Source organism: Trachemys scripta, chromosome 3 (assembly GCF_013100865.1).
Source record: "Trachemys scripta elegans isolate TJP31775 chromosome 3, CAS_Tse_1.0, whole genome shotgun sequence".
Lineage (NCBI taxonomy): Eukaryota > Metazoa > Chordata > Testudines > Emydidae > Trachemys > Trachemys scripta.
The window spans coordinates 13,213,908-13,241,649 of NC_048300.1; the positions used below are offsets into that span (position 1 = coordinate 13,213,908).

Here is a 27,742-nt window from a genome sequence, read left to right on the forward strand (position 1 = left end):
GGCTGTAGTCCACGAAAGCTTATGCTCTAATAAATTTGTTAGTCTCTAAGGTGCCACAAGTACTCCTGTTCTTCTTTTTGCGGATACAGACTAACACGGCTGTTACTCTGAAACCTGAGAGAGGTTATTATAAGTCAGAAAAATAAGACCACTGAAAAGCCCTATCAAACCAGAATATTTTTATAGATACACAAATATACTTAATTGTTTTCAACAATACACTTCTTCCTGAAATGCATTGAGAATAGACTCCTCTGTTCCCCAAAAATTGTATCCAAAGGTAAGAGCAACTAAATTTTGTAATGCTTAAAAAAAAACATTGATGGTCAGCTAGTGACTTCACACATTCTCTCTGAAGAGGGCTGATTATGGATAGAGAAACGTGTTGCATCACCATCAGAATGAGGCTCAATCTCAAAGGAGGTTACCAGATTGCTGATTTATCTGCCTGGAAAATGGAATCATTTAATCCATCTGGCAAAGCAGGACTTGGAGAATAATATAGCCCTTTCCTGAGACTGCCAAATACCACAAGAAAAGCATTAAACTTCCTTCCCAGTTTAGAAAGGTTTAGAAACGAATGTCCAGACCACATCCCAAGAATAAAAATGTATTTCTAAGTAGTCAGAAAGCTTATGACTATAGAAGGAAAAAGAAATGGTCTTCTTTAGGTATCACTATTATAATCTGGACAGAGTCAAGAGCTGATCTGCAGACCACCTCACCTATGTAATTGAAAATAGGGATCCACAAATGAAGTAAATGAACCACAATATTGTTTTGTCACTTAACCGTCCCAAAATGAAAGCCATGAAAAAAAAAAAAAAGAACAAAATGGGGGAGGGGGGAGAAGTTTATTATCTGCTTCAAAGTAACTCTCTACGCTGCCAAATAAATGAGCAGTGACCAACCACTAAAAAGTGGTGAGAAACAGTGGGATGCAACTGAAGTGTGCAGTAGAAAAGGCCCGAGAACATGACATGTGAGCACTGGGACCAAATCCAGGTAAGCTACTTCTCAGACTGTAAAAAGTAGGGCTGGTCAGAATTCTTCTTCTTTTTCTTTTTCTTTCTTTTTTTTTTTTTTTTTTTTAATGTCCCAAAATACTTTTTTCTAAATATGAAGAAAAGCCAGGGTAACTTCCACAGATTAAAAAAAAAAAAAAGAAGTGGGAGGGAGGGGGTTTGGAGATACTGTTTTACTGGGGACTTCACTGAGGAATAAGGGTCTGCAAAGATGGAAGGATTGGCTCCTGGGGATCTCCACTGAGAAGGTTGTGAACAAGATGTTTGCAAATTATTGAAAACAAAATGTGCAAATTCCTTAAGTCTTCAATCAGGTTTTAAAACAACATGATATGCTAGATGCCCTTCAATCTTATTTAAATTTTGCTAGAATGGGGGACAATAACAGCCCAAACTAGAAAAATATCTTTATTAGACCTGAAGTGGGAGTAGAGGAAAAAGGAAAACATTTCTCCATTCTAGGGAATCCAAACCAGCAAATTCATTTCATGTAGCGAGATGAAGGAAGAATCTTGATATATGCCTTATCAATGTGAAACCCTTGTTGCAAGTAGCTGAAAGGAATGTCTGACAGAAATATTCTGACAAGGATATAGAGAATCATCAGTAAACACCTTGGAGGGCTTTTTCATACCTAAAGGAAGAGTAGACCAAAACGAGGAAGTCTTATGTAAAACAGGATGCATCCTCCAGGGACTCCTCAGAGGAGACTGCCTAATAGCATGACTGATATCAGATTGTTTTTGTTTTGTTTTGTCTAAGCTCTAAAGATAAAAAATACTTAATGTTTTCCCAGAGACCTTGGGGGTTATCCTGCATTACTAGGTAGATTTAATCTCACTTCTCAAAAGACCAAGTATTAAGGGACGGGACCATTATTACTACCTAAAGATATTCAGTATAAAGAACTGCAGAGCTCTAGTTTGCCGGGTGTAGTGCATACTTTTGTGCATGGCATGAGGCAGGAATACCTTATTCAAAGAGCACATTAACCAAGAATACAGAATGAGCCATATAAACCCCCTTCAAAGATCAAAAACGAAAAACGCTATCTCACGCCATATAATCCTTCCAACAACATTGGCTGGGGTTCTCTGCAGTTTAGGAGATTAAACTTACTTTTATTTAGGATGAAAACTAGTAATTTTTAAAGTTTTGTTTTAATGCCTGTTTAATATTCACATTTTCACTCTTCCCAAAGGATGACTATTTCAAATTAAGTGAAAAATGTGAAGCTGGGAAGTATCTGAAAATATTAAGAAAATGATTGTAGTCTGCCACATGTATAAAGTCTAAAGCACAGAAACCTTCTATGGGAGTGTGTAAAACTTTGAGGGATGGCAAACTCTGCCTAAGGTAATTATTGCTTGAATCCAATATGACTGTAGGAAAACAGATGAACAGACACTTCAATACAATCCCTCATTTTGTGCCTAAAAGAAACAGTGCTTAAAAAATTGGAACCAAATCTAATTGATTTGTTCTGGTATTGGATTTATGTTTAAATGATAATGATTCAAAGATAACTGAATCATTCACAAAATATGCTTGCTACAACTGTGTGTGAAAAGTTGTGCCAAAGCTTAAATTTTTAAATTAATTCAAATCTCAGACTTTCCATTTAAAGTCTTTCTACATTAGTCTCTTATAATTTTCTTTTTATTTTAAACATCTGGTTATTAAGATGCTTTTACAAAAAGCATCCTACAGTACAATAATAGATCTTAGATAACAGCAAGGTTTGGCAATAGAAATATAGGAACAAAACTTAAGATTTCCTCACTAGTTCAGAATTAAAGTAACATGGTGACTGAAAACTGTCATAGTTCCATTGTTGGAGATATGAAAACCATTTTTCCATATGCACAGAGCATGCATCATCCCCACCGCTTCTACATGCAAAAACACTGTGCAGGGACCATCCCTCAAAAATGATGGAACATTCTCCATCCTACAAGGAAGGACTTCCTCTGTAATTGCTCCTCCTGGCACCTGGGGGCTACTATGGTACCAGGCCCTAGAACTCAGAGCAGACAGATAATATCTCCTATACACCTCGTAGTTCCACTGGTGGTGCCCAGACAACATGAAGGAGGAAACAGCCTAATGCAACAGGACAATGAGGAGAAGGAGAACAGGAACAAAAGCCTGGAAGCAGATGGATAGGAGCGGGGGGGGGGGGGGGGGGGAGAAAAAGGAGGCAGATGGATAGGAAAAGAGGACGCTGGGGCAGAAGTGTTGATAACCACTAGATATGCTCCCTTCCAGGATTTAAAATTAAAAAAAGAATTCCAAAGTCTCAACAGTCCACTTTTATCAGCAAATAGCTTTGAAACCCATGGGCAAAGTAAGTGCCTCATCCCTTCTAGTGATCCACAGACAAAATAGAAGTCTACTACTGCTATCAGTTACTTCATTAGCTCAAATAGTAGAGAAACTGTGCTGTGTTTCTAAAGATCCCAACTCTGTTGATGACCCAAGTGGGTGTTAATATGGGTTTTTCGGGATTTTTTTTAAGTTAACTGCATCCAAAAACCTGTATTAAAACATTCAAGATTGTAAAGTCAAGCGCTCAAAGTGATGAAATGCCAGTGTAATCTTAATTTGACCCTCTTGTGCATCATTCAGTGCACAGGATGGATAGTGCTCAGGGTATAAATCAGCGCTATATAATGAATGAGACTGTCGTCTGTAGGATCCCTGCTTCATTTGTTGCAGAAGTTGGAAGATGTGCAGTGAATGAAGCAAGGGACTGCAGGAAGAAAAAAAGATGGCCGTACAGTTAAAGCAGTTGAATGCCCGTTGGAGAACTGGATTCTATCCCTGTAGTGCCAGGCACGTCATGTAAGCCAATATTGCTGCAGCTAACCACTAAATGTGTTCCTCATTTTCTGGGTGCCCAATCTGAGACACCTGGAGTCAGATTTGCACAAGTGCCGAGTGCTCACAATGGCAACTGAAGTCTACAGGACCTGGGTGTTGAACATAAAGGGCTATCTTGTGACAGAACAACAGGAAAGCCCATGAGGAACTCAGTATTTTACTTAGTGCAGGGTTTAGATGGTGTGTGTTAAATAAGGCTTGTGGGCACAGACTGAATGATCAAACAAAATACTGCATATCCACCTATTCACTGAGCACCATTCATCTTGTGCATTGAATGAGGCAAGAAAGACAGTATGCAATTATGTAAATAAAGACTAGCATAATACATATCAAGAAAGGCCAGACTGAAGGTTAATCTTGTATAATACATGGTTCAGAGCCCTGCAACTGTGCCTTGCAAAGGATCCTTCTTACTCTTCCTGTCCTACCAATTTTCCAGACAGCTTCAGCTTCTTTGCTTCAAAGTAACTAGAGAGCTCTCCCCTTTGGTGTCAATCTCATTAATTCCTCTATTCCTACAGGTACTCTTTCACCCTCAAAAACAGCTTTCCCTAGTGCTCCAGCAAAGGGTTAACTCAAAATTCATAGTTATAAAGTCCCCATATTAATTTATTTGGATTTTTGTAATTATCAGAAATAACTCACGTGCTTTTTACAAGATAATTTTCTACATGGAACTGCAGATATTACAACCCATGTACCACAGCTCAGTTACCTGTTAAGGATTTTAGAATTCTGTGAATGCATTGAGATGTTTCAAAAATACAATTTTAAAAACAAAATGGGTAGCTTTAGCTACTTAAAAAACAATGCCTTGTCTATATTCTATAGATAGAACACATTCAAGCAGTTTCCATTGTGGTTTCTAATACTCCTGGGTCTGAAGGTCTTTGTGAAAATCTTTGTGAAAATGATACAATAGTTACCGATGCATAAAAATGTTCAGCTCATTTGGATGCTTGATGCCCCAATGAATTAAAAGCCATTCATGATGTAGCAACTACATGTATGCACATACTGACACTCTGTGGACAATGGAATTATAACATGATAATTCAGATGCGCCATTAAGCCCTTCATCTTAATTAACTATAGGTAGGTATGTACATTATTAAAGGTAAACATAGGGAGAATTTATGTCAGAGTAATTGAAATTATATCAAACACAAGGAAAATTCATGGACATTTTCTGTATTTACCAACTTATACTTTCAAAAGAAGACCTTTACTTATGCATTTATTATTTTATATTTCAGAAACTTCTCAGGCAATGAATTCAGATTATGGGCGAAAAAGCAATATAATAGAGGTTGCACTTATTAAGCAGAAATGATTCCAGAGTGTATACAGACTCGCATCTGAATCTCTGAGTTACAAAAATAAATTTTGCTATTTATTATTTCTGCTTGTACTCCTATATACTAATACAACTATGGAAGAAGGAGACGGATTCTACTCTGACTCACACATTAAATAATTCTGTTGACAGTGAGTCAGATCCTATCTTCATTTATATTCAATGGGACTTCACAAGTATAAGCAGAACAGAAACCGGCCTAGTACTGGTGATGATGCAAAAGGCAGAAAACACAACTTGGTTTTTAAATGTCATGTTGAGTTTTGCAGGGTTGACTTACAGTAACATTGTCTTTTTACTTGCAAAATGAGAAAATAATCTGATCTGGAAAGTCACTAACAAGAAGTCTAAGAACCCCACACAATGCCTTTTTTAGCAGCTTCTCATATTACGGACTCCCTTTAAGCTATTGCTCCTTTCCCACTTACAGTTTCATTGGAGGTTCAGGCTTCTTTCAATACCCATCCTCCTGTGGTCCCAGAAATCTTAGTGTTTTACAAGACAATTTTGTTCTCTCCTCCATTTCAAGTTCCTGAAATCCCTGTATTACCCTTCTAGTTGCTTAAGGAAACCTTGAATTTCCTTAACTTCCATAAATTCACAATTTCTGCCTTAATTAAAAATTGTCTCTCTATACCGCTCAGATTAGGGTGGGAGGTATAATTTTAAAAGAGACTTACATGATGACAGAAAAGCCAGGTTACTTTTAAAGGGGATTAAAGGCAGGTTCATAGTACACTCAGTCAGTTTGCAACATTACTGTAGGGTTTTTTCTTTCGGCATTGAAGCAGAAATCTTAATTTAGTTGAACCACATTATAAAATTAATTTATCAAGCACTGACAGCCTCACCTGTGCCAGGACTACTTCCTACATTCCAAACCTCTGATCAGCTTTTTAAACAGCTTTCATTTTCTCCTTAAAACTACCGACTGTCAAAATATTTCTTACCACCCTCAAAATTATATTGGTTTGAGATGCAGGCCATAAATAGTTATATTCTACCCCTGGATCAGTGACTTTTAAGGTTTAATATTTTACTATCCAGACTGGCTAAAAGTTGTTGCTAAACATTAATAAAATAATGGATATTCAGAGGGAAAAATCAGCATTATAGCAAACGAGATTTTTTTTATTCTTCCCAAATTTTAGATTATGGAAAAAGATACCATATTTTCCATTTTCAAATGCGTGAAAAAGTTATGATTCTAAGGCATACAAAGCTATTTGAGAAAAATCTACAAGAAGAATGAAACAGCAAACACGTAAGAAAAACTGGCAAGAGGCACAAACTAGACAAACAACACTACAGCTGAGGAATTGTGCTCAATCATTGTTTACTTTCATTTTCCTCACTATAACCCATCTGGATTTTTAATGCTAAGAAATAATAAAACACCGTTTATAGTTTCAATTGCTACAAATCCCATGCTTCATGCTATACCTCAATAAACGGGCCAGTAAAAATACTGCAAATTTTTCCAAGCGAGAAAAGAAAAAAGAAACCGCTGAAGTGCCAAATAAATTTACCTGGAACCCATTTAATCTCCATTTCCATATCATTTTCTTCCCGTTTCTTCTCTTTTTCTTGGATACTCTGCAAGAGTTCTCTGTATCTGGCAATTTGTTCTTCATCATCCTTCTGGCTTTTCTTGGGTTTGTCATCTTCTGTTTCCTGGGCTACATCACCACCTAAAAAAAAAACAAACAAACACTAAAGCTATTGTGGAAAATCTCAGGAGATTATGAATGAATAATTGAAGGCAACACAGATAAGATAAGCAAATGATTTCTGGTAGAACAGTCTGGACAATCCTTCTCATCACTATGAATCAATTCCTCGCTTTAAAAGACTATATAAGAAAAACTGAGAGGATACGGGAAAACTGGATGGCAGAAGGAACTAATGATAGGGTGCAGAGTTCTTCACTCCTACTATCGATCACTAGTTTCTGAAACCATCACAACATATTACTAACTATAAAAATCAATACTTAGTAGTGGTAAAGCACTTTGAAAATGTAAAATGCAGTATAAATGCTAACTAAACAATCACCACAATATTCCTGTGAGGCAGATAAATACTAATGCCTACTTTCTTAACTTCTGTTTGTCTCCTCAATTTTAAATGACATGCCCAGAGCTACAGAAGGGAGCCAGAACTGGAAGTCAGGAGTTCCTAGCGTATAGCTCTTTGCTCAATTCACTACATCAGTGACTTCAAGACACTGACAAGTCAGGGAGCCAAAAGCAATGTACCTATTTTACCTGACATGTGCATATACAAATAAATACGCAAGAATAGGAAACAAATATATACGTTCTAGAACTTCATAGGTTTAAAGTGAGCCTTTCCCCATATGCAACATACAGCAGGTCAAATACGCTACTGTGCGATTTGTAACACTTCCCTGGTCACACTCCTCCATGCCACACATTTTGGGACTCTGTGGTGCCATTATTACTTAGCCAGGATGTGGCATTGTGTGCTCAGAGTCTCTCCTTGAAATTTTACATGGCATTGGCTACTAATTTTTAGCAACAGGCTTTCCCCTATCTCAGTTTGCGGACTCTAGCTATCTGAGTGCAGAAATGTATTGTGTAGGAAGTGTTAGTTGTAATTGCTCAATGGGAATAAGTACTGTAATGGTATTGTGGGGGATTATTTTGTACACAGAGTGTACCAAAAGAGTTACAATTCGATTTAGGATTTTTAGAAAACCCGGTGAGATTTTAGACATCCACAACCTTTTTAAAACGCTGCAGTTACTTGTGCGGTGACTTTGATAATAATACACCTCTACCCCGATAGAGCGCTGTTCTTGGGAGCCAAAAAAATCTTACCACGTTATAGTGAAGCCACATTATATCGCACTTGCTTTGATCCACCGGAGAGCGCTGCTTTACCGCATTATATCCAAATTCGTGTTATATCGGGGTAGAGGTGTATATGGAGATATACTTATCTCATAGAACTGGAAGGGACCCCAAAAGGTCATTGAGTCCAGCCCCTTGCCTTCACTAGCAGGACCAAGTACTGATTTTGCCCCAGATCCCTAAGTGGCCCCATCAAGGATTGAACTCACAACCCTGGGTTTAGCAGGCCAATGCTCAAACCACTGAGCTATCCCTCCCCCTTTAAGCTGCACTTCCCTGCAGAGGCAAATCTGATGGGTAGCATGGTCAATATTTGCAGATTAGCATCACTGTCTGCCTGCTATTCAAGTGGAAGGGTTAACACACAGGATACAGTGATGCAGCAGTTCTTTACTTTAAGGCTAGAGATCGTGAAACTGATGCTGTTGCTCTACTCTTCTACTGTTCACACCAAGAAGTGTTGTTCCCCAGGTTGGGAGGACTGCAGGCAAAGCAGACCCTTAACTTGGCTGCTGTTTTCCACTTTGTCTAGAAGCAGCTAGAAACTAATCTCTGAGAACCCTGCTAATGGTAAAGGTACATTCACTCTGGAAAGGGGCCAGGAGAAGGGTGTCTGCTTAGGAAGCAAGGGAAATTCTTGTGCGAGCGCCTGGAGCCCTGAATTCAGGGGGGAAGGCAAATTCTTACTTGGGGGCATGGAGGATGGACAGCTCTATTGTGTTGAAAGAGAGTGTCCTCATGGTCAAAGAGGCTGCCTTTAAATTTTACATTGGTTACTGATTTTTAGCACTAGGCCTGTGTCTGAGAGAATCGTTCATGAGTCAATTCTCTTCCAGTACTTGGTTCCGCTGATGAAGGTAAACTTTAGTATCCAAACCAATGTCAAAATCTGAATGCTGAGTGTTTTGGTTTTGTTGATTTTTCAAAGAATGTTACCCAAGAAGGTAAAATTAAACAGTCATGGTAATGGAAGAGACTTTCCACTTTCAAATGGCAAAGAATTGTGTTTTCTTAGCTCAGAGTGCACAGTTTCTAAAACAGTCAATGTTCAACATCACTTTCAAACAATCTGTAAGAATCTTAGTTAGCTTAGAGAACAAAAAGAACATTTGACAAAAGCTGTCGGGAGGCCAGAATCAGCTGAATGTGTGTGCAAAGTCTGTTCATAGTTCAAACGGTCTTGCTGCTAGTTTTCAAGTGTCATGCTGTACTGCACAGCATGATAAACCACTTTCTGACTGTGATTAAGGAGACAATGGTTTTTTGTGCCAATAGTTTGTTCAAAGGTTTTAGACCAAAAGTGAAATAGAGAATTGCCTTGCACAGAAAGACAATTAAAGACAAAAGTTCTAACATATGAATGAATATAAGTAAGCAATTGAAAATTGGATTAAAAAATGGTAGATATATTCTGATTTTGTTTAGATGACAGTACCAATGTAAATTCTTTTGTACGATTGGCCATTAGTGTATGAAATTGATTCATCTGTTGATATAGGCAGGAACGTCAAAGAAAGATATTTCCAGAGCAGTGGTTCAAGTTGTGAATTCTATCATTTTAAGAGCTCTTAACTAAGCAAGTTAAACATTTAGAAGTAGAGAGTCTCAACATGCAGGACTGCTGATTTATAGCAGTGTCAGATGATTAAATTAAGGCCATATACTTGGAATCATGGAATGTTTGGAAGAAGTCAGTTTATTCTTAGATCAAAAGGGACAAGCTTATTCTGAACTGGCAATAGCAAAGTGACTCGATGCTTTTTGCTGGCCTCACTCAACATGCCCATGAGCCAAATATAAAACTTCAAGATTCGGAATGACAGCAAACATCACGTTTGACATCAAAACTTATTAAAAAAAGCTGGAAACATTCAAGACTTGGATGACGGAAACCTAAAATACTTCCCTTTGTTGAGAAAACATCTGGAAAATTCAGCAACTTTCATGGATAACCTGGGCAACATCATAGAAATTTACCAATCAGATACAATTGAGAAGTCACTGGAAACTTATGCAGGATAGTTTAAGTTCTGACAGATAGAAAAGAAGTTACAATTCAGACCGCCACACAAAAAGTGTTAAGGACTCTACTCCACAGATCCTGAGTGGCTAGATTGCGAGGCAGCTCACTGCATTCCAGCAGAATGCTATCTGAAAAACAAAGTTTGTTGACTTCAATTCTCAGCTGGCAAATACTGAGCATGGAAGGACTGAAGAAAAACTCCTGAAAACAGTTTTTGAGAGCTTGGAAAACACTGCCAGATTCTTCTTTTCTTCCTATGAAAAACTAGCTGTAGCTTTGCTGATGACCCATTCGGTTCAACGTACTTGTGTTAACGGTCTTCAACAATTAACTGCCAACTCTGACATCAGAACTTAACTATCAGATTATATAGGTAGAACACAACACTGTAAAGAAAATACAAGCCTTTAATGAATAGCGGACTGCCAAAATGCAACAGCAGGAATCCCGTGACCGCTAGCTCTTCCCCTCTGGTATGCCATGTGATGAAAATACGACGTTTGCAATTTCTTGGCATGTAATGCACAAAATGTTTGCCATCACAGCACTAGACCTCACGTCCCATCCCTCACAGATACCTGATTGGTGTCCAAAGTGAAATAATTTAATTCGGGCCCTATGAAATCTGCCTTAACGAGAATGCAGACGGAATCAAAATATTAATGCGGAATGCTGCTCCCCCCCGCACTAGGACCGCGGCGGCAGGCGGACAGGATGGGCTGCGTGGGTTAACTAGCGCAGCCCCACTTAAAAGTCAAGTTGCTGCGGATCTGGAGCCTTCTGCTCTGCTATCCTGCACAGAGTCGGGGGTGGGGGAGGTGAGGGTGGGCTGATGTCACAGTGTCCCCTTCCCCCCGCTGGTGTACCTGCTCTCCGCTGAGCTGCAGTGGGTGGACAGGAAAACACCTGCCTGTGCACCAGCCTCTGGCTCAGGAGTGGTTGCTACTGGCTGAACAAGCGTTCAGGCCGGTGAATGCTCTGCTGAAAGAGACAACATGCTGACACAACACACACACACTCCCCTGTGACACTCTGTTCCTCAATCTAGCACCCTGGAACCTCCATATTCACCACTGTCGTCATGATTATGATATGTTTTGTACAAAGTATGCCTTCTGAAGTAGCATTTTAAAAGTCTTGATCTACTGAATATTAATATCCTGCTGAATTGGATGTACTACCTTTGCATGTGAAGTTACAAAGTATTGCTTTCTGTGTTACTGAAACATGTTAGGAGAAGCCCACAGCCAGCCTTTCAGCTGCAACAAAGGAGGGCCAGACGGGCCTTAATGGCCCATTAAGAAAAGAATCCACTATCCCAGAGACTTCTCAGAGAAGGCATATACACCATGGAGGCAGATTAACCCATAACACAGCAAGGATCTTTCTAGCAGCTGGCCTCTCCCTCCCTGCCCACACCATCTCAACAGCTGGAAGACTGTCTGGAGATAAAGACTTGGAACCAGAGAGATTGGTCCAATGATGGAAGGGATCCAGTCTGTGTATTGAGGAACTGTAAGCTGTCTAACATCTAGACAGCTTACTAACTAGACAGCTCTCTAACACCACATTCTACAGGCCATTATCCTCTGATCCCACTGAGGATTACCTAAAGAAACTACACCATCTGCTAAAAAAACTCCCTGACAAAGCACAGGAACAAATCCGTACAGACACATGCCTAGAACCCCGACCAGGGGTATTCTATTTGCTACCCAAGATCCATAAACCTGGATATCCTGGACGCCCCATCATCTCAGGCATTGGCACCCTAACATCAGGCTTGTCTGGTTATGTAGACTCTGTCCTAAGACCCTACGCTACCAGCACTCCCAGCTATCTTCGAGACACCACTGACTTCCTGAGGAAACTACAATCCATCGGTGATCTTCCAGAAAACACCATCCTGGCCACTATGGACGTAGAAGCCCTCTACACCAATATTCCACACAAAGATGGACTACAAGCTATCAGGAACAGTATCCCTGATAATGTCACAGCTAACCTGGTGGCTGAACTTTGTGATTTTGTCCTCACCCACAACTATTTCACATTTGGGGACAATATATACCTTCAAGTCAGCGGCACTGCTATGGGTACCCGCATGGCCCCACAATATGCCAACATTTTTATGGCTGACTTAGAACAACGCTTCCTTAGCTCTCGTCCCCTAACGCCCCTACTCTACTTGCGCTACATTGATGACATCTTCATCATCTGGACCCATGGAAAAGAAGCCCTTGAGGAATTTCAATAATTTCCATCCCACCATCAACCTCAGCCTAGATCAATCCACACAAGCGGTCCATTTCCTGGACACTACTGTGCTAATAAGCGATGGTCACATCAATACCACCCTATACCGGAAACCTACTGACCGCTACACTTACCTACATGCCTCCAGCTTCCATCCAGGACACACCACACGATCCATTGTCTACAGCCAAGCTCTAAGATATAACCGCATTTGCTCCAATCCCTCGGATAGAGACAAGCACCTACAAGATCTCTATCAAGCATTCTTAAAACTACAATACCCACCTGCTGAAGTGAAAAAACAGATTGACAGAGCCAGACGAGTACCCAGAAGTCACCTCCTACAAGACAGGCCCAACAAAGAAAATAACAGAACACCACTAGCTGTCACCTTCAGCCCCCAACTAAAACCTCTCCAGCGCATCATCAGAGATCTACAACCTATCCTGAAAGATGATCCTTTACTCTCACAGATCTTGGGAGACAGACCTGTCCTCGCTTACAGACAACCCTCCAACCTAAAGCAAATACTCACCAGCAACCACACATCACTGAACAAAACCACTAACCCAGGAACCTATCCTTGTAACAAACCCCGATGCCAACTCTGTCCACATATCTATTCAAGTGACATCATCATAGGACCTAATCACATCAGCCATACCATCAGGGGCTCGTTCACCTGCACATCTACCAATGTGATATATGCCATCATGTGCCAGCAATGCCCCTCTGCCATGTACATTGGCCAAACCGGACAGTCTCTACGCAAAAGAATTAATGGACACAAATCTGACATCAGGAATCAAAATACTCAAAAACCAGTGGGAGAACACTTTAACCTGTCTGGTCATTCAGTGACAGACCTGCGGGTGGCTATATTACAACAGAAAAACTTCAAAAACAGACTCCAAAGAGAGACTGCTGAGCTAGAATTGATATGCAAACTAGACACAATCAACTCCGGTTTGAATAAGGACTGGGAATGGCTGAGCCATTACAAACATTGACTCTATCTCCCCTTGTAAGTACTCTCACACTTATTATCAAACTGTCTGTACTGGGCTAGCTTGATTATCACTTCAAAAGGTTTTTTTTCTCTTAATTAATTGGCCTCTCAGAGTTGGTAAGACAACTCCCACCTGTTTATGCTCTCTGTATCTCCTCAATATATGTTCCATTCTATATGCATCCTAAGAAGTGGGCTGTAGTCCACGAAAGCTTATGCTCTAATAAATTTGTTAGTCTCTAAGGTGCCACAAGTACTCCTGTTCTTCTTTTTGCGGATACAGACTAACACGGCTGTTACTCTGAAACCTGTCTAACATCTGTTAATGTTAGAAATTGTTTGATTCAAATCTTGCTTAGTCTGTTAAAGTTAGAATTTAAACTGTGCATTTATTTTTCTCTCTTAGGTACCCCCAACTTACATCTCTATGCCTGCTATTTATAATCATTTAAAATTTATCTGTCTGTAGTTAATAAATCTGGTTTTTTTTTTTTATCTAAAATAGTGTGTTTTTGTTTGAAGTGCTTGGGAAATCTCAGCTCAGGTTAACAAGAGCTATCGCATGTCCACTACCCTTTTGTCAGAGTGGTGAACTAAGAAATGAGCTTACACCAGTCAGGCTTCTGACCAGTGCAAGTCAGTAAGGTTCTGGGGTGAAGTCCTGTCCCTCCACAGCCGGAGCCAGGAGCCCCCTTTGCTGGGGAGCTCCCAGCAACACAGGGAAGATTGGAAACAACTCCACAAGTCTCCTACAACTGCAGGAACCTCTGGGGCTGCTGCCCAGTCCCAGAGAGTGTCCTGAAGCAGAGGGAGGCACCCGGAGGTGGGTCTGGTCTCCCCCAGTCTTCCCCCAGAGCAGCTGTGCAGGAGATGGACAAGTCCTTTCCCTCCCCTGCCCAGCAGGAGCTAGGAGCCCTCTTTGCTGAGGCACTCCTAGGAACAAGGAGGCATCGGATTTCACGGGGAAGGGCTTATTTCACCGTCTGTGATGCATTTCACGGCCGGGAAATTGGTAGGGCCCTAAAAATAACATATAAAAGGTCATATCTTGTCATTCTTCTGCATGAAGCTCTACTGAAATGAAAGTTCTCCTGAACTCAGTGACCATTTTGAACATCAAGAGATGGACGCATATGTCCCAAAAGTAAGTCTCCTTGGTTCACGGACCCTGTTCATAACTTAAAATACCCTTAATTCAGAAAGAAAAAAAGTAGGGAACAAGAGAATCAATTTTAGATTATCAGATGCAAGGAACTAAGGCAAGCCTTAACAGAAGAGGTTCAGGTCCAAATATATGGTATACCTTTTCAAAAAAGCCTTTGTTAAGAAGGGTTTATAAACCACCAAAATACGAACTCCTAAATACAAGTGCTCACCTCCCTCCTTACAATGGAATAGTGAAAACATTTTTGTTATGGACTGGCTCCACCTTGTCTTGTATTGCATTTAGATTAAAAACTAATAAATGCCTAGTAGTTTAGTCTATAGATTTTTGTCTGAATTTATTATAGGAGTTAGTAGTGAACCTTATATTTAGGCTAACACTTTCCATTTATAAAGATTCCTGCAAACTTTTTTTGTTTTGTTGCAAAGCTCTAATGACTTTATTGTTTGCAGCAAGCCTCAGTAATCTCACAGGGAAACTCAGGTTAGAAAAGTGCCATTCCTTTGTCTGATGTAATTCCATCTAGGTTCAGCTGGTTTATAAACTGGTAAAGTCATTAATTCCCATCACTTGCTTTGCCTCTGGAAGATGTTGGCAGCATGCCAAAGTAACTGAACATGAACATTCTAAAGAGGTGAGCCCACACTACTACTGTCAAAGCAGCAGGAACAACAGCACACCGGACTATGTACGCCTGGGAACTGCTAGGGCAACCCTAGTAGATATAGTGGTAGGGAGCCAACATAAATAAGCTCCTCTTTAATACAGTTCAGAAATATACATTGTCAAATGACACATTAATCCAATTTTGTTGTATATCATTGTCCAGTTGAATCTAGCAAGTATGGAAGGAAAAAGTGTAAATACATACAAATGTGTGTATATTTTCTTTTGCAACTGCTCATTTATAAAAAGTTGAGTGTACTGTATTTTAATTTATGACAAAACCCCATTTATAACTTCACTATTTCTAAAGGTAAAAATAGAATGTAAATGTTACCCTCAAATTTAGACAAAGTTTATTGATTCATAAGGATTTTCAAGCTGAAAATAGGCAGAGAAAGGAAATTGTCTGGATTTTATTTTTTAAATATAATTATCAATAAAATTAAAATTTGTAGTTAAAAAGAGTTGCATTCACTCTTCAGTGCTTCTGATAATCATCATTTATATTTGCGCACATCTGTCATCGGTGACAGAGCACAAAACAAATCCTTTGCCTCCATCATATTAAGCACAAATATTGCAGTAGACTCCATTCCCTGTGCAGATCCCTGCTGTAGTCAATGGGCTTTCCACAGAAGTCCACCCATGCAGAGACTTATGCGTACAATATGGGATTAGGTTCATAACATCTTTCTATGGTAGTCTTTTTTGATCTATTAATTAGTTTGAAAGAATTAAGCAGGAGGATGAGAGGACAAGAGAATATTTTCTTATCTCTAGTGAGGTATTATAAAATGACAGAACTAAAACTAACTACACAAATCACATGGTTACGAGAGAACTGGAGTTGACATAACCGCAGCCATTTTACATGCTCAGACACATTAACTAAAAGCGAGACCACCACGTAGTCAGGAATAGTTTGGCCTTTGCCTAAACAGACAAAACAGCTGCAGTGTTGCTAATAAGGATAGATAAAATGACAGATTCATGACCTTGGACCTGCATGTCTATGACTATGAGTTTTGTTTTGTTTCTTTTTAACGTGGAGTTGCTTTGCTGACAAGTAGAATTATGAGTTATTTGCTGATGTTAGGGAAATTGTTAGCCCACTAGGGGTTACTGTGAGTTATGTGCTTTGTTTTGAGCAACCTATAAAAGAGATTAATTAAAGTGTGTAATTTGGAGAAGTTCGGAAAGAGATTTCAACCAGTTAAGAGACTGACATCCAACTCCCCAGCAGTAAGGAGGAAGGCTGGCCACCAGAAACCTGCTGCTGACCACCTGATACCATCTCAGATTTTGGGTAACTATATCTGGGGTATTTCAGATGTGTGCTTTAGACTCAATAAAAACAAGGCTTTTTGGGTACCAATCACTTATCAGATGGAGGAGCTGTGTCCCCACTGATTTATGTTTTGAAACCACCTGGAAAACAAAAGACGAGTTACCATAGTTTTGGATTCAGAAAACTCCGGGTAACAGTGTGCCTAATTTGGAGTGTCCTTAAAAATATCCAAACTGATCATTGTGGTTCCTGCCCAAAATAGCAATTAAGCGCTAGATTTTAACTCTCAGTACAAAGGCTTAGTGACTGGAACAAATTACCTCAAATAAAGAAAAATACAGAAGCAAAATAATGGAGATATTTTGTGCTATGAACCACAACATACCAGGTCACTGAAATGCTTGACATTACAAAACTGTTTTATGACAGCACTGCCAACAGCCATGGGAGACATTTTTACTTTAAAAATTCCATATAAAAGCAGACTAGGATGGGGTAAAAGAAACACTATTTATAAATAAAATACTTTTATAAGTTAAAAAATATAAAATAAGAAAGTGCCTAACATTCTTTCCACCCTATCACACTTTTACATTTCCATTCAAACAGCTGAAATTCATTTTTTCTGTTTGTGCTTAGTGCCACAATAATAATATGGGATACATGACAGGATTCCATCCAACAAGTCAATGAATAAAACATCAGGAACATGTTAAAGAAATAGCAATGTATTTCTCTCTTTTAAAAGCGTATTGTTAAAAACAGAATTAGAAGCAAGACCTTTCCATGTTGAAAATGTACTGGCAAGAGTGATGACAGTTCAATTTTTTCCCCCCACTCCAGTAACAGAACTTTTTGAAACTCTAAGATATTGGGTCACTCACTGTGAAGGTCCATTTCCACCATCACCCCCAACATATGCACTACCTCTCATTGCACACCTGGAATCTTTCAAGAAAAATTAGACTATTTGTTAAATAACTAACTTGCCCTTCCCCTACTGCTCTGAGGCACCTGAGTAAAGTTTCTATAGACAAAGAAAAGAAAGAGTTCTTAGCAACATGTTTTAAAAATTCATTCGTAAATAAACTGAAGACTAAATGGGCATTATTCTTGGCAAGATATTGCCAAGCAGGGGTTGCTGCCAGATGAATTCCCTAGGCTCGGAGTAAAAGACCTGGAGCAATTCCTTGAAACAAGATGGAAAGATCTCTCCTGTATGTTCCTGTAACTCATCTCTGATTATTAGTTTCCTTTAATACAGTACAAGTGTCCCAGATCAGTTTTTAAAACTATTTGAAAGAACTGACCAAAGCTTCAAGACATTTTATATTCCTTCCAATTTACTTTATGACAGTGGTGGTAAGCTTACATAAAGTTCATATGGAGGGAGAGCAAATTAGGGAATTTAGGAATCTATAACTGACAACATGTTGACTAATATATACCAGAGGATTTACTAAAGTTATATTGCATTTTCCTTGCACCCTGAAGAAAGCTGAGAGAACTGAAAACTGATTGAAAGACAGTATCACTACATTATGTCACTAACATGCAGGAGTGCCTAGTAACAAAAACCCAAAATATATAATCACAGCACTTCCATTTCATTAACTTTGAAAATATATTAAAAATACCCCTTCCCGTTCAGTTGAGCTGGTAATACAAGATAATACTCTCTAAAAGGTTTTGAAGAGGGCAAGTACATCCACAATTGTACAGTTTTACAAGGCTAGGTTCCTGAAAGAACTGAAAGACACTGTACATCCAGCTCCTTTTTAAAAATATCAGAAAAAACAGTAACAAGAACATCTCTTTTCCTTTAATGATGATTGAACATAGACTGCAACGAGGCTCGTGAATTCACTGCACACTTGAGAGAAATAATCTCATAATCAGACAGACTAGAAATAGTACAGATCTTGGTAAAGATTTTTCCTGCCTAACAATAACTGCAGCAATCAAATTCTCTGCTGGTGATTCAAACTTTATGGGAAGATAACTGACACTAAAAAGAATTAAAGTTACGAATTTGAATAGTTTGGGGTCATACTTAGTTACGATTTAGTGTACTTAAAATATAAAAAGTCTCATTAAGGAAAATATATATGGACCTCTCAGTATTCAGGGAAAACTATTTTTTCTATCCAAAAATGTGATTCCAAAAAAACAACTTTAGATCTCCACACTGATTCCCACCATGCTACCAGAAACCCTCTTATGTGTGCTATAGATATAAATGAAATATGGACTACAAACTTAAATCACTACTCATCCAAAGCATGTAGCTCTACTTCACCACCTATTAGCCAGAAATCCCCACATCTTCCCTCTTATCCTCTATATAAGGACCAGAGAATCCACCCTCCTCAAGTTAATCACACAGCTGTGATCAGGAGACAAACACCTTTCTCCCACCCATCCACTATTCCAAAGCCAAAAAAATCCAAAAACAATCTGCCCTGCTAACCACCCTAGTCATATTCCTACTCCAAGATAAAGACCTCACTTTCCAAACACAGACCACACATCTACCTTCATTCATTTCACTATACTCAAAGGCTGGAGATTGCGAGGGGGTGGGGGGTGAGGACCCATTCAAACCAGGCTAATAATTAAACTGTTCATCATAGAGAAGAGAAGCAGACAGCAAATCTGTAGAGTGTAATACCAGTATTATAGTTATTATAATATGCAAGTTGTTACAATATGCCTGTTAAATGGATATTAGACAGTTTTTCAGGGGAAGAGAAGGTTGTTTCATGAATACACAATATTTTATACATTATATTTATTTTAGATATGTCATCTGTGTATGTTTGAATGTGTATGTTTGAATATGCATCTATATACTGAACTGTCCATTTCCATACTTGCAAATGCTCAGTCTTGCAGAAGGGAATTGTTTGTTTTGAAATATTAACTGCAAAGTTCCTTATTATAAATACACAATAGCAATCTTGATTTAAATAACGTTTGTCTATTAATGTCCTTATTTAAAGAATGCAAGGCCAGTAGACATTCTAGGAATTAGACAGGGTCCCTAGCTTCCCCTCCTGCATCTCTGATTGAAACCTAGAAGTTCGAACTCCATAAGACACCTGGTTCCCTAGACATATATTATTAATCTGTGGAGTTCACAAGTTTTCCATGATTCTCACCACCCCACGAGCTACACAACTTTAGAACTTGAAATCCCAAATTTCTAGTCTTCCTTATCTTGCACTACCTTGTGGAGCTTTTCCTCAGCATCTCCTTGCCTTGCACAGACTTTATAAAGCACAAATTGGGCCATGCAGACTTTAAAGCACAAGTCACTGTACCAAATGATAAGCAGATTTTTGTAGTGGTCTTCACATTGACTAGAGCATAGGATAGCAATGTAACTATATACTGTTTCAAGTTTACAATCAAACTTTTTTTTTTAAATCCCACAAATGAAAAAAAGTTTGATATCTGAATATCATTTAAAAAATTTAATCATCTCCAAGTTATGGACGTTTTAAAAAAATAGATTTCAAGCTTGCCAAAGAAATCCTAAACTGTTCTGAAAGTAATCACAAAAAATACTTTTCCAGTGCAAACTTTTAAAGGGCATGAAATTAAACACTTCTAAGTTAAAACTACCAATATTTGAAAGAAAGCTGCTACTGAGCAACTCCTAAACCATTTGGTCCTGGGAAGGTTCTAGATGGATTGTCAAGTCCAGGACCAGATTAACCCACCTAGGCAAACATACACCTCTCCCAGCCTGCTGTGGAGGGGAGGCCTGGGGGGGGAGGGGGGGGGAAGAAGAGCAAGCCCACCATATATTCAGCCTGCAGTGGTGGCTCTTGTCCCAGGGTGCTGGGCCTGGCTCCCCACTCAGGGCATTGAGACCTGGTGCAAGAGGTCATAGCACTGCTCAGCTTTCACCTGGCTGCCCCATCATCATAGGAGGGGGGGTCGGGGACAGCTGAGCCAAACTTGAGTGACGCTGTGACCCCGCATGCCTGGTTGCAACACCACACCCCCAGATTTGGTCCAGCCCAGGGCCTCCCTGCCACATCAGCCAGGATTAGGGTTGTGGGGTCAGGGTGGAGTGTGTATATACCCCTAATGGGCAGTCACAAAAAAGGACAAAAACTGCAGCTAGTTGGCCTGGGAACCACAGAGGTAAAGCATAAAAAAACTGAGACTAGAACCCTCATCACCACAATATTCTATCACTGGACTTCAGAGAAAACATCTTTTACAATACAGTATAGGAATCTTCTGCTCTTTCTGAAATTTAACCAGCTAATGGGTGGAAGACTTCTTACAAAAGTATAGCCAACATATTTCAACAAACAATTGTGTAACAAAAGTACAATTGGTAGAATAGCTTCTTCAATTACAGTTCATACATGAGTTAGAGGAGTTTTAACTGTATAGAAACCGTTAATTGTGTAGAAAGGAAAAGCTGCTTTTAAGCTCGTGGTATTGAATGAAATGTTAGGTAGAAACAAAATTTCAAGACTATATTTTTAAGACTTATAACTAAAAGCAGTTTGACTAATTCTCCTCAAAATTCTCCTTAGCCTTCAGTGTAAATGGCAATTGTGGGGCCAAACCAATTTTGTTAGTCAAAGCTATAGGGGTGGGAGGTGTCAAAATAGGCTTTTATAATAACTCATGACTGTATCCTTAAACATGACCTACAAACAACTTAAAGGGTGGCTTGTGTCTTTGTGTGCGTTTCCTTATTAAAAGGAATGTCAAAAGTCTCATCTTCCCTGATTTGCTGGAGGACCTCTTGATATTTCCATATGTTTACTATGAGCTGACACACCATACCCTAATTGAATGACTAAGGATATGGAACATTTAAACAAAGGCTTCCTTTATACCAATGCTCACTAGTCTTTGACCTTAACCAGGCAGTTTCCCCCCACCCTCCCACAAAAAAAAGTTTGAACAGTACCCCTAAAAATATTTCCCCTCTCAAATGTACAGCTTCCATTCCCTTTGCTCTAGTTTTGTCACCACTTCACTAGCTTTCCAGTCACCACAGAAGTTCCCAATGTAGAAGAGAGCTGAACGTAAGAAAACAAAACTTTCAGGACTTCTTACATACCACAAACAAAAAAGGGTACAGCTCCATTTTTGGCCCTTTAATAGTCACCTTTAATTTTGAAGGGAATACACTCTCTCCATAATGGTTCCTGACTATTGCAACCTTTACTATGGACAAAATACTGTCCCTCATAAATCATATTCAAGGAAGAAAGTTTAAATCAGTAAAATAGTTTTTAAAAATATCTGGAGTTTATTACTAACCTACAAAGTGTATGCTCTTGAATTGTTTTGCTCATAACTTAAGCAAACACTGCATAAGAATTACAAGTACCTTGTTGCTCTTCCTCCTCTTCACTAGATGAGGCCAAATAAGCTTGGAAATCCATGTCAAGAAGTTCATCTTTTTTAAAATTTCTGTGTAGCGAAGTTATTCTTTCATGATCTGTCTCATCCCATGTAATATCTACCTTTAGAAAAAAACATAAAATGTAAAAGGTAAAGCTTAAGTTTTTGCCCAGAGTGCAGTTTGTAATACTTCCTATTACAAGTTTAACAAGAGAAAAACAAACAAAAACAACAAAGAAAAAAAAATCAAAGGGTATCACTGAAATTTCATTTCAAAAGGCCACTGACTTTTAGGGAACAGGATTTTATGCATTTAAGAACCATTTAAATCTTAACTAAGGAGCTGCTACCAAGCATCTCCATAAAATCAAGTAGCTATAAACAATTTAATTACAACATATTTTCGTCTAATGTACCCTATGCATAGTATTTAGTTTCTTCTAGTGTTCCCTATAGGCCCAAAATTTCAATGAGTTTTAGCTATCTGGAAAGTCTGAAGAGTCTGCTATTGCATTAATAAGATCATTTGTGATAAAACAGGCAAGAAGTGGTGCTACATTTCTTAAAATACCCAGGTCAGTCCAATTAACATTTTCTTTTAAATAATAAACACTACTCTTCATTTATAACAATGAGGTTGAATCTGTTTAAAGTGTGAAACTCAGTCTTAACTATAGTCATAATCTATACCTCTGTAACATACACATACAATATCTATTTGATGTCTACATCTCTACAATCATGAGTATATGCAGGGATCCTTTCTCCACTATCATCAGTGCCACCAATCCATTATTTACATATCTTATATAAACCAAGAAAAACAAAGTTCAACAAATTACGAAGGGTTACAGAAACACTGTTAAGATACCTTTGATGTTCCCATAGCAGCAGATGTGAAGTACTTTGGTTTATATGCAGCTCCATCCACTTCTGAGGCTATGTCCTTTGGCTCATCATCAAATGTAACATCATCTGGAATAAATCTTAAAGGCAAAGAAGATGTCTTGTTATTCAAACACATATTGTGATGTTTCAAAAGAACAAACAGTTATAGGCTCAGCTTCTCTCTAATTAAATCCTTGCACATTAATACAGAAGAATTTGCTAGGATAAGAAGTGGATAAGCCCAAAGAGAGTAACATACAGGGAAAGGATAAAAACATAGCGCACAAGTTAATATTTGCAATTTGCACTGTACATTCAATTTCCACATCCTCCGTATTTTATAAAATATTGTGGAAAAGGTAAGAAATTAATTTTTGAAAAGAATTAAATTTAAGAAGTTAAATTGATTACTTAGAATTTTGAATATTTTTAATATGGCCAGTGTAGGCATGGAATGCTTCCAACAGGTATGATTTGTAAGTAAACTATAAATCATTGAAACAAGATAGATTAGAGACCCTAGGATGCTTTTTTTGTTTTGTTTTGGCCAGTAGTAGCTACATATGCAAACACTGATTAAAAAATGGAAGTGAACAAGTTAAAATATCGAGTATGAGTGGGTTTATTAAAATAACCCTAAATATATCACTGGACGTATTTATGTGTTTCCTGGAAGATCAAGACACAGAATATGTACAACAATGTTTAAGGAGACAGAATCTCTCAACTTTGCTTCTTAATTTTCATATTCTGACCACAGCATTTTTGAGACGTGAGGAAAACACCTTTAGAAAAACTAACCTCACTTTTCTAAGCACTATCTGCTCTTTCAGGATAGATCTTCTAGAACAGTTCTGATTATTTTCAATATTGTCACAAAATTAGGGAAGAAAAATAAAGCAATTTTGAAGACAAGTGGAAGTCACTATGAAGCTGTGAAAGTCTAAAGGGACATTATCTTAAAAATCAAAAAGCGGTCTGAAAATTGTTTAAATACCATTTTTACAAGATGCTTATATCTAGAGAATATTTTTCCCCTTTCAGTTAGCCAACTTCGTGCATTTGACTGAACTTGGTGTAAAGACAATTTTGTTGTTTCCCATGTTGTGTAGGTCAATGAGAAATATTGTTTAAAATTTGAAAATATGATCGTAAAGTCACAACTATTAGCTGTGGGACCTCATGTGTATTTTTAGTGCCTGAAACTATTTAACCTCATTTTAAAAAACTGAGTAGGGTTCAAGTTGATTATGTCCCTTGAAATGCAACTGCCTGACGATGAAAGCTACCCAGTGCACCTCCAAAAACATCTACTTTTCTAATTTAATAAGTTAAGCAGAAGAGAAAGAAAAAGGCTTTGGGGATTCTCAAACAGATTCCTCTGCTGTAAGACAAGATCTTTCTAGGATGTGAAAGTTTCATTAACAGGAACACAAAAGTATATGTCTAAGTCATTTTCTTTGAAATACAACACCCAGTGTCTATGAGGTAATACACCTTAGCTTTTTCCCCGTCACATACAATTTTAAGCCCTCAACAAAACTGGGATCTAACAGAGATAATTTTTATTGACAATGTCACATCAGAATGCTTTTCTGTGCAAACAAAGGAATAGTCTGGTGACAAAGCAGGACTGTAGTTTAGCTTCCTGCCTTCTTAAAATATGAGGTTTGCAGTGATCAAGTTTGAATCAAAGTCTGAGCACAAAGATGCACAGCCTGAAGACAATAGCAGCTATACATTTGCGATTAATTGAAACAACAAGTTAACCTTGTGCCTCAGGTGAAGGAAGCAAACATACAACAGTAGCAGTGTGTTTTTCTATTAGTGTCCTACTGCTTTACTTGACTGTAAAAAATGACTGAAAAAGCAGATGTAGTAATATTTGTATCTTGAACCCCTTTTGAAAACAGTATCTTTAGGGTGGGATTTTTGCTTTTTCTGACAAAGCCAGATATAACCAAAATGCATGTTTTATTTCCAAGGTACTATACAGTTTTGCTAAAAGTTTGATGGAAGTAAACTGCATTATTCTTCTAATTTAAAACTTCCTTTAAATTTTTATTAAAAAACAAAACAAAAACAAAACAAAAAAAACACCATTTGCTGTACCTGAGATCTACAAAAGAACAGCTACTTTCAAATTCCAGTCCATCACACTCCTCATAAATTTTATTGGCTGTTTCAGGAGAATCACATTCTACCACTGCATAGAAGTATTTCAGTCGTTTGAACTGATAATCCCTTAGTTTTTCCCTATAAATCCTACAAAAGAGAAGACAACATCCAAATAACTTTTGTTAAAACAATGAAACAAAGTTGCAACTTCAGAAATACTTTGCAAACTTAACTTCTTAAAAGAATATATTACCAACACATGGGCCTGACTTTGCAAAAAGATCAGATCTTATGCTACATAGAGTCCTACCAACTTCTATGGGACTCTGGACAGGTATGCATAATGGTTTAACTGCATGGATGCCATTCCAAGACTGGAGCCAAAATCAGGATATTGTATTGAAGAAACATTTTCCTCAGTGCTCATTAGTTAACATGTGATAGGACTAAGCCTCTTCTTGATAACGTAGATACATATTTTGGCAGCAAAAAAGTCTTTCCTTGTGCTTGCTTGAGAATCAAGTTTTAGAGAAGTATGCTGTGCATTAACTACTCCAATTTTCTCTTCTGTTTACCATTGTGACAACTCCTAAGAGCATTAAATATGAGTTTAAAGTTGCTAATCTGGGAAAATTCTCCAGTTCATAAATAAGTGCACTTTCTGCATTTTCAATTTAATTGTATCCCATTTCTGTAACTCAGTCATTATGATGATTTTACTCTTCAGTATGGGATATCACCATCTAGTGGTGAAAAGTAAACTCACACAGTCCCACTACATTTTCCAGTGTCTTTTACTCAAAATGAGCTATTTGCATAAACTAATCTCTATCTACAGATATAGACATGCACAATGTATGAAAAAACATTTTTAAAATAATTAAGATTTTATGGTATTATTTGCAAAAACCGTCTTCACCACACAAACTTCTTAACTATTTGCTAAGTGGCTAGAAAAACATTGCACTTGATTAAATACTAAGGTATCATCACTCTGTGAGATGCTGAATGTTTTCTGTTAGGAGCTAAGTCCTCAAGATGGAGACATGTCAAAACAGTCTTTTTGATCAGTACTTACTTTGATCTAGCATGTAAAGGTTAAAAGGTAGATTTAAGTTTTAGCAAGTTACACTCAAATGCTGCAAGCTGACCCATGCAGATGAACCTCTGCACCCATGGCCTGCATGGAACAATTTACACAACTGGGGCCTTAAGTTTTATGTCGCAACAAATTTATTCAATTATATGATGTGAATATGAGTCAGATTCAATTAAAAACACCATTTGAAAAACTAGAAAGGTGGAGAAGCATTAAAAAAGGGTACTTAATACCAATCTTTCTCTGTGGCATCCGCTGGAAGACTTAATAGTTCTACAGGTCCTTGCAGCTCCTCCTCTTTCAATCTCTGCTTTCCAAACTCTGAAGGATAAATCTACAAATATACCAAACAAATAAAGGTTATAAGCCAATTGCACAGGTGCAGTGTACAGCATCCAAAAGAAAAAAAATCTAACAAGCCAGGAGTTCTGAGCATCACTTTTTTTTTTTTCCAGTGAGAAAACATAAAAAGATCCAATCCTGAAAATACTTACACAGGTGCTTAAAAATTAAGCATACAAGTAGTTTCAGTGACTTCAATATGACTATATGTAGGAAAAAAAGGTAAGCAACCGTATAAGTGTGTTCAAATTAAATTGCTGTACAAATACATAAAAACAATATTAACTTGCGATTATAGAATTAATGTTCAGCGCTGAAATAATTAAAGTGACACAATCAATTTGGAATCAATTGCCAAAAAAGAAAAACGAACAATGAAACACTTTAATTACTATACTTGAGCTCAATTTCCCTGCCACTTTTTGCAGTTATACTGTCTAAGGCCCTGATCCTGAGAGCTGATCCATTCAGGCAAAACTTTATACTCTCCCACAGAACCTTACACAGAAATTGCTTGGACTCCACTCAGGTTCAGGGGTCTAACTATGCAGCTCAGGTTGTAGGATCGGAGTCATATTTGTTTTACACTTTTTTTTTCCCCAACGTGTTAAAGACTCATACAAAAAAGGGGAAACTGACTAAACAATAGAAGCAGTGGAACAAAATACAAAGTAACCAAGCTAAAAAAAATTAGAAAGATACTTCTCTATAATCCATCATTTATAGTACTCAGTAGGAACAAAAAGACAGACAGAAGAGTACTTAGATTATGGGACGTTTATATGAGAGAGCATCAAGTGCCCAGTTAATTTATCTCATTCAATTTATTATGTAAAGAATAGTAGAACTTTGCCAATTCTTTTGGTAGCAAACAAATGCATTTGGCAGGGAGAGTGTAAAAACCCTTGAACAAAGAGCACAAACAACCCTTACACTATCACAAAACCAAACAAAATACAGAAGACCAAAGCTGCTCAGACCACCTAACTTTCAGCACTCAAAACCCAACCTCTTATTATATATATTTCTACTCTTGTATGTAGAGAAATACTCCCCAAGAGGAATTCATGTAATGGATTTTATGTAGTAAATGCTCAGATGAAAGCAATCTTTAAACACTGTAGCTATTTCACTCACACATCTTTGTAACATCAATTTCTGGTCCAGGGTAACTTAATAGATTTCATGGTTATGAAAAAATCTTTACGCAATGACTAGTCAATGCAATGTTACATGAGTAATTGTGTTTTGAAAAAATTGAATCAATTCAATTGTAATTGAAAGTTTGGGACAAAGAACATTTATTTTTAGCAGTAGCTTGAGTGCCAGAGACACTATTCCTATGTATCAGAAAACAATACA

General features: G+C 38.0%; 1 protein-coding gene across 1 annotated transcript in view; it reads right to left on the minus strand.

The window, feature by feature from the left end:
- ESF1 (ESF1 nucleolar pre-rRNA processing protein homolog) overlaps window positions 1–27,742 on the minus strand; it is a gene marked incomplete in the record, with an annotated part of 68,566 nt that overhangs the window by 30,690 nt on the left and 10,134 nt on the right. Inside the window, 5 exon segments of the mRNA XM_034764152.1 lie at window positions 6,798–6,959; window positions 21,920–22,055; window positions 22,805–22,919; window positions 24,934–25,086; window positions 26,272–26,372. Coding sequence (XP_034620043.1) covers window positions 6,798–6,959; window positions 21,920–22,055; window positions 22,805–22,919; window positions 24,934–25,086; window positions 26,272–26,372 — 667 coding nt within the window.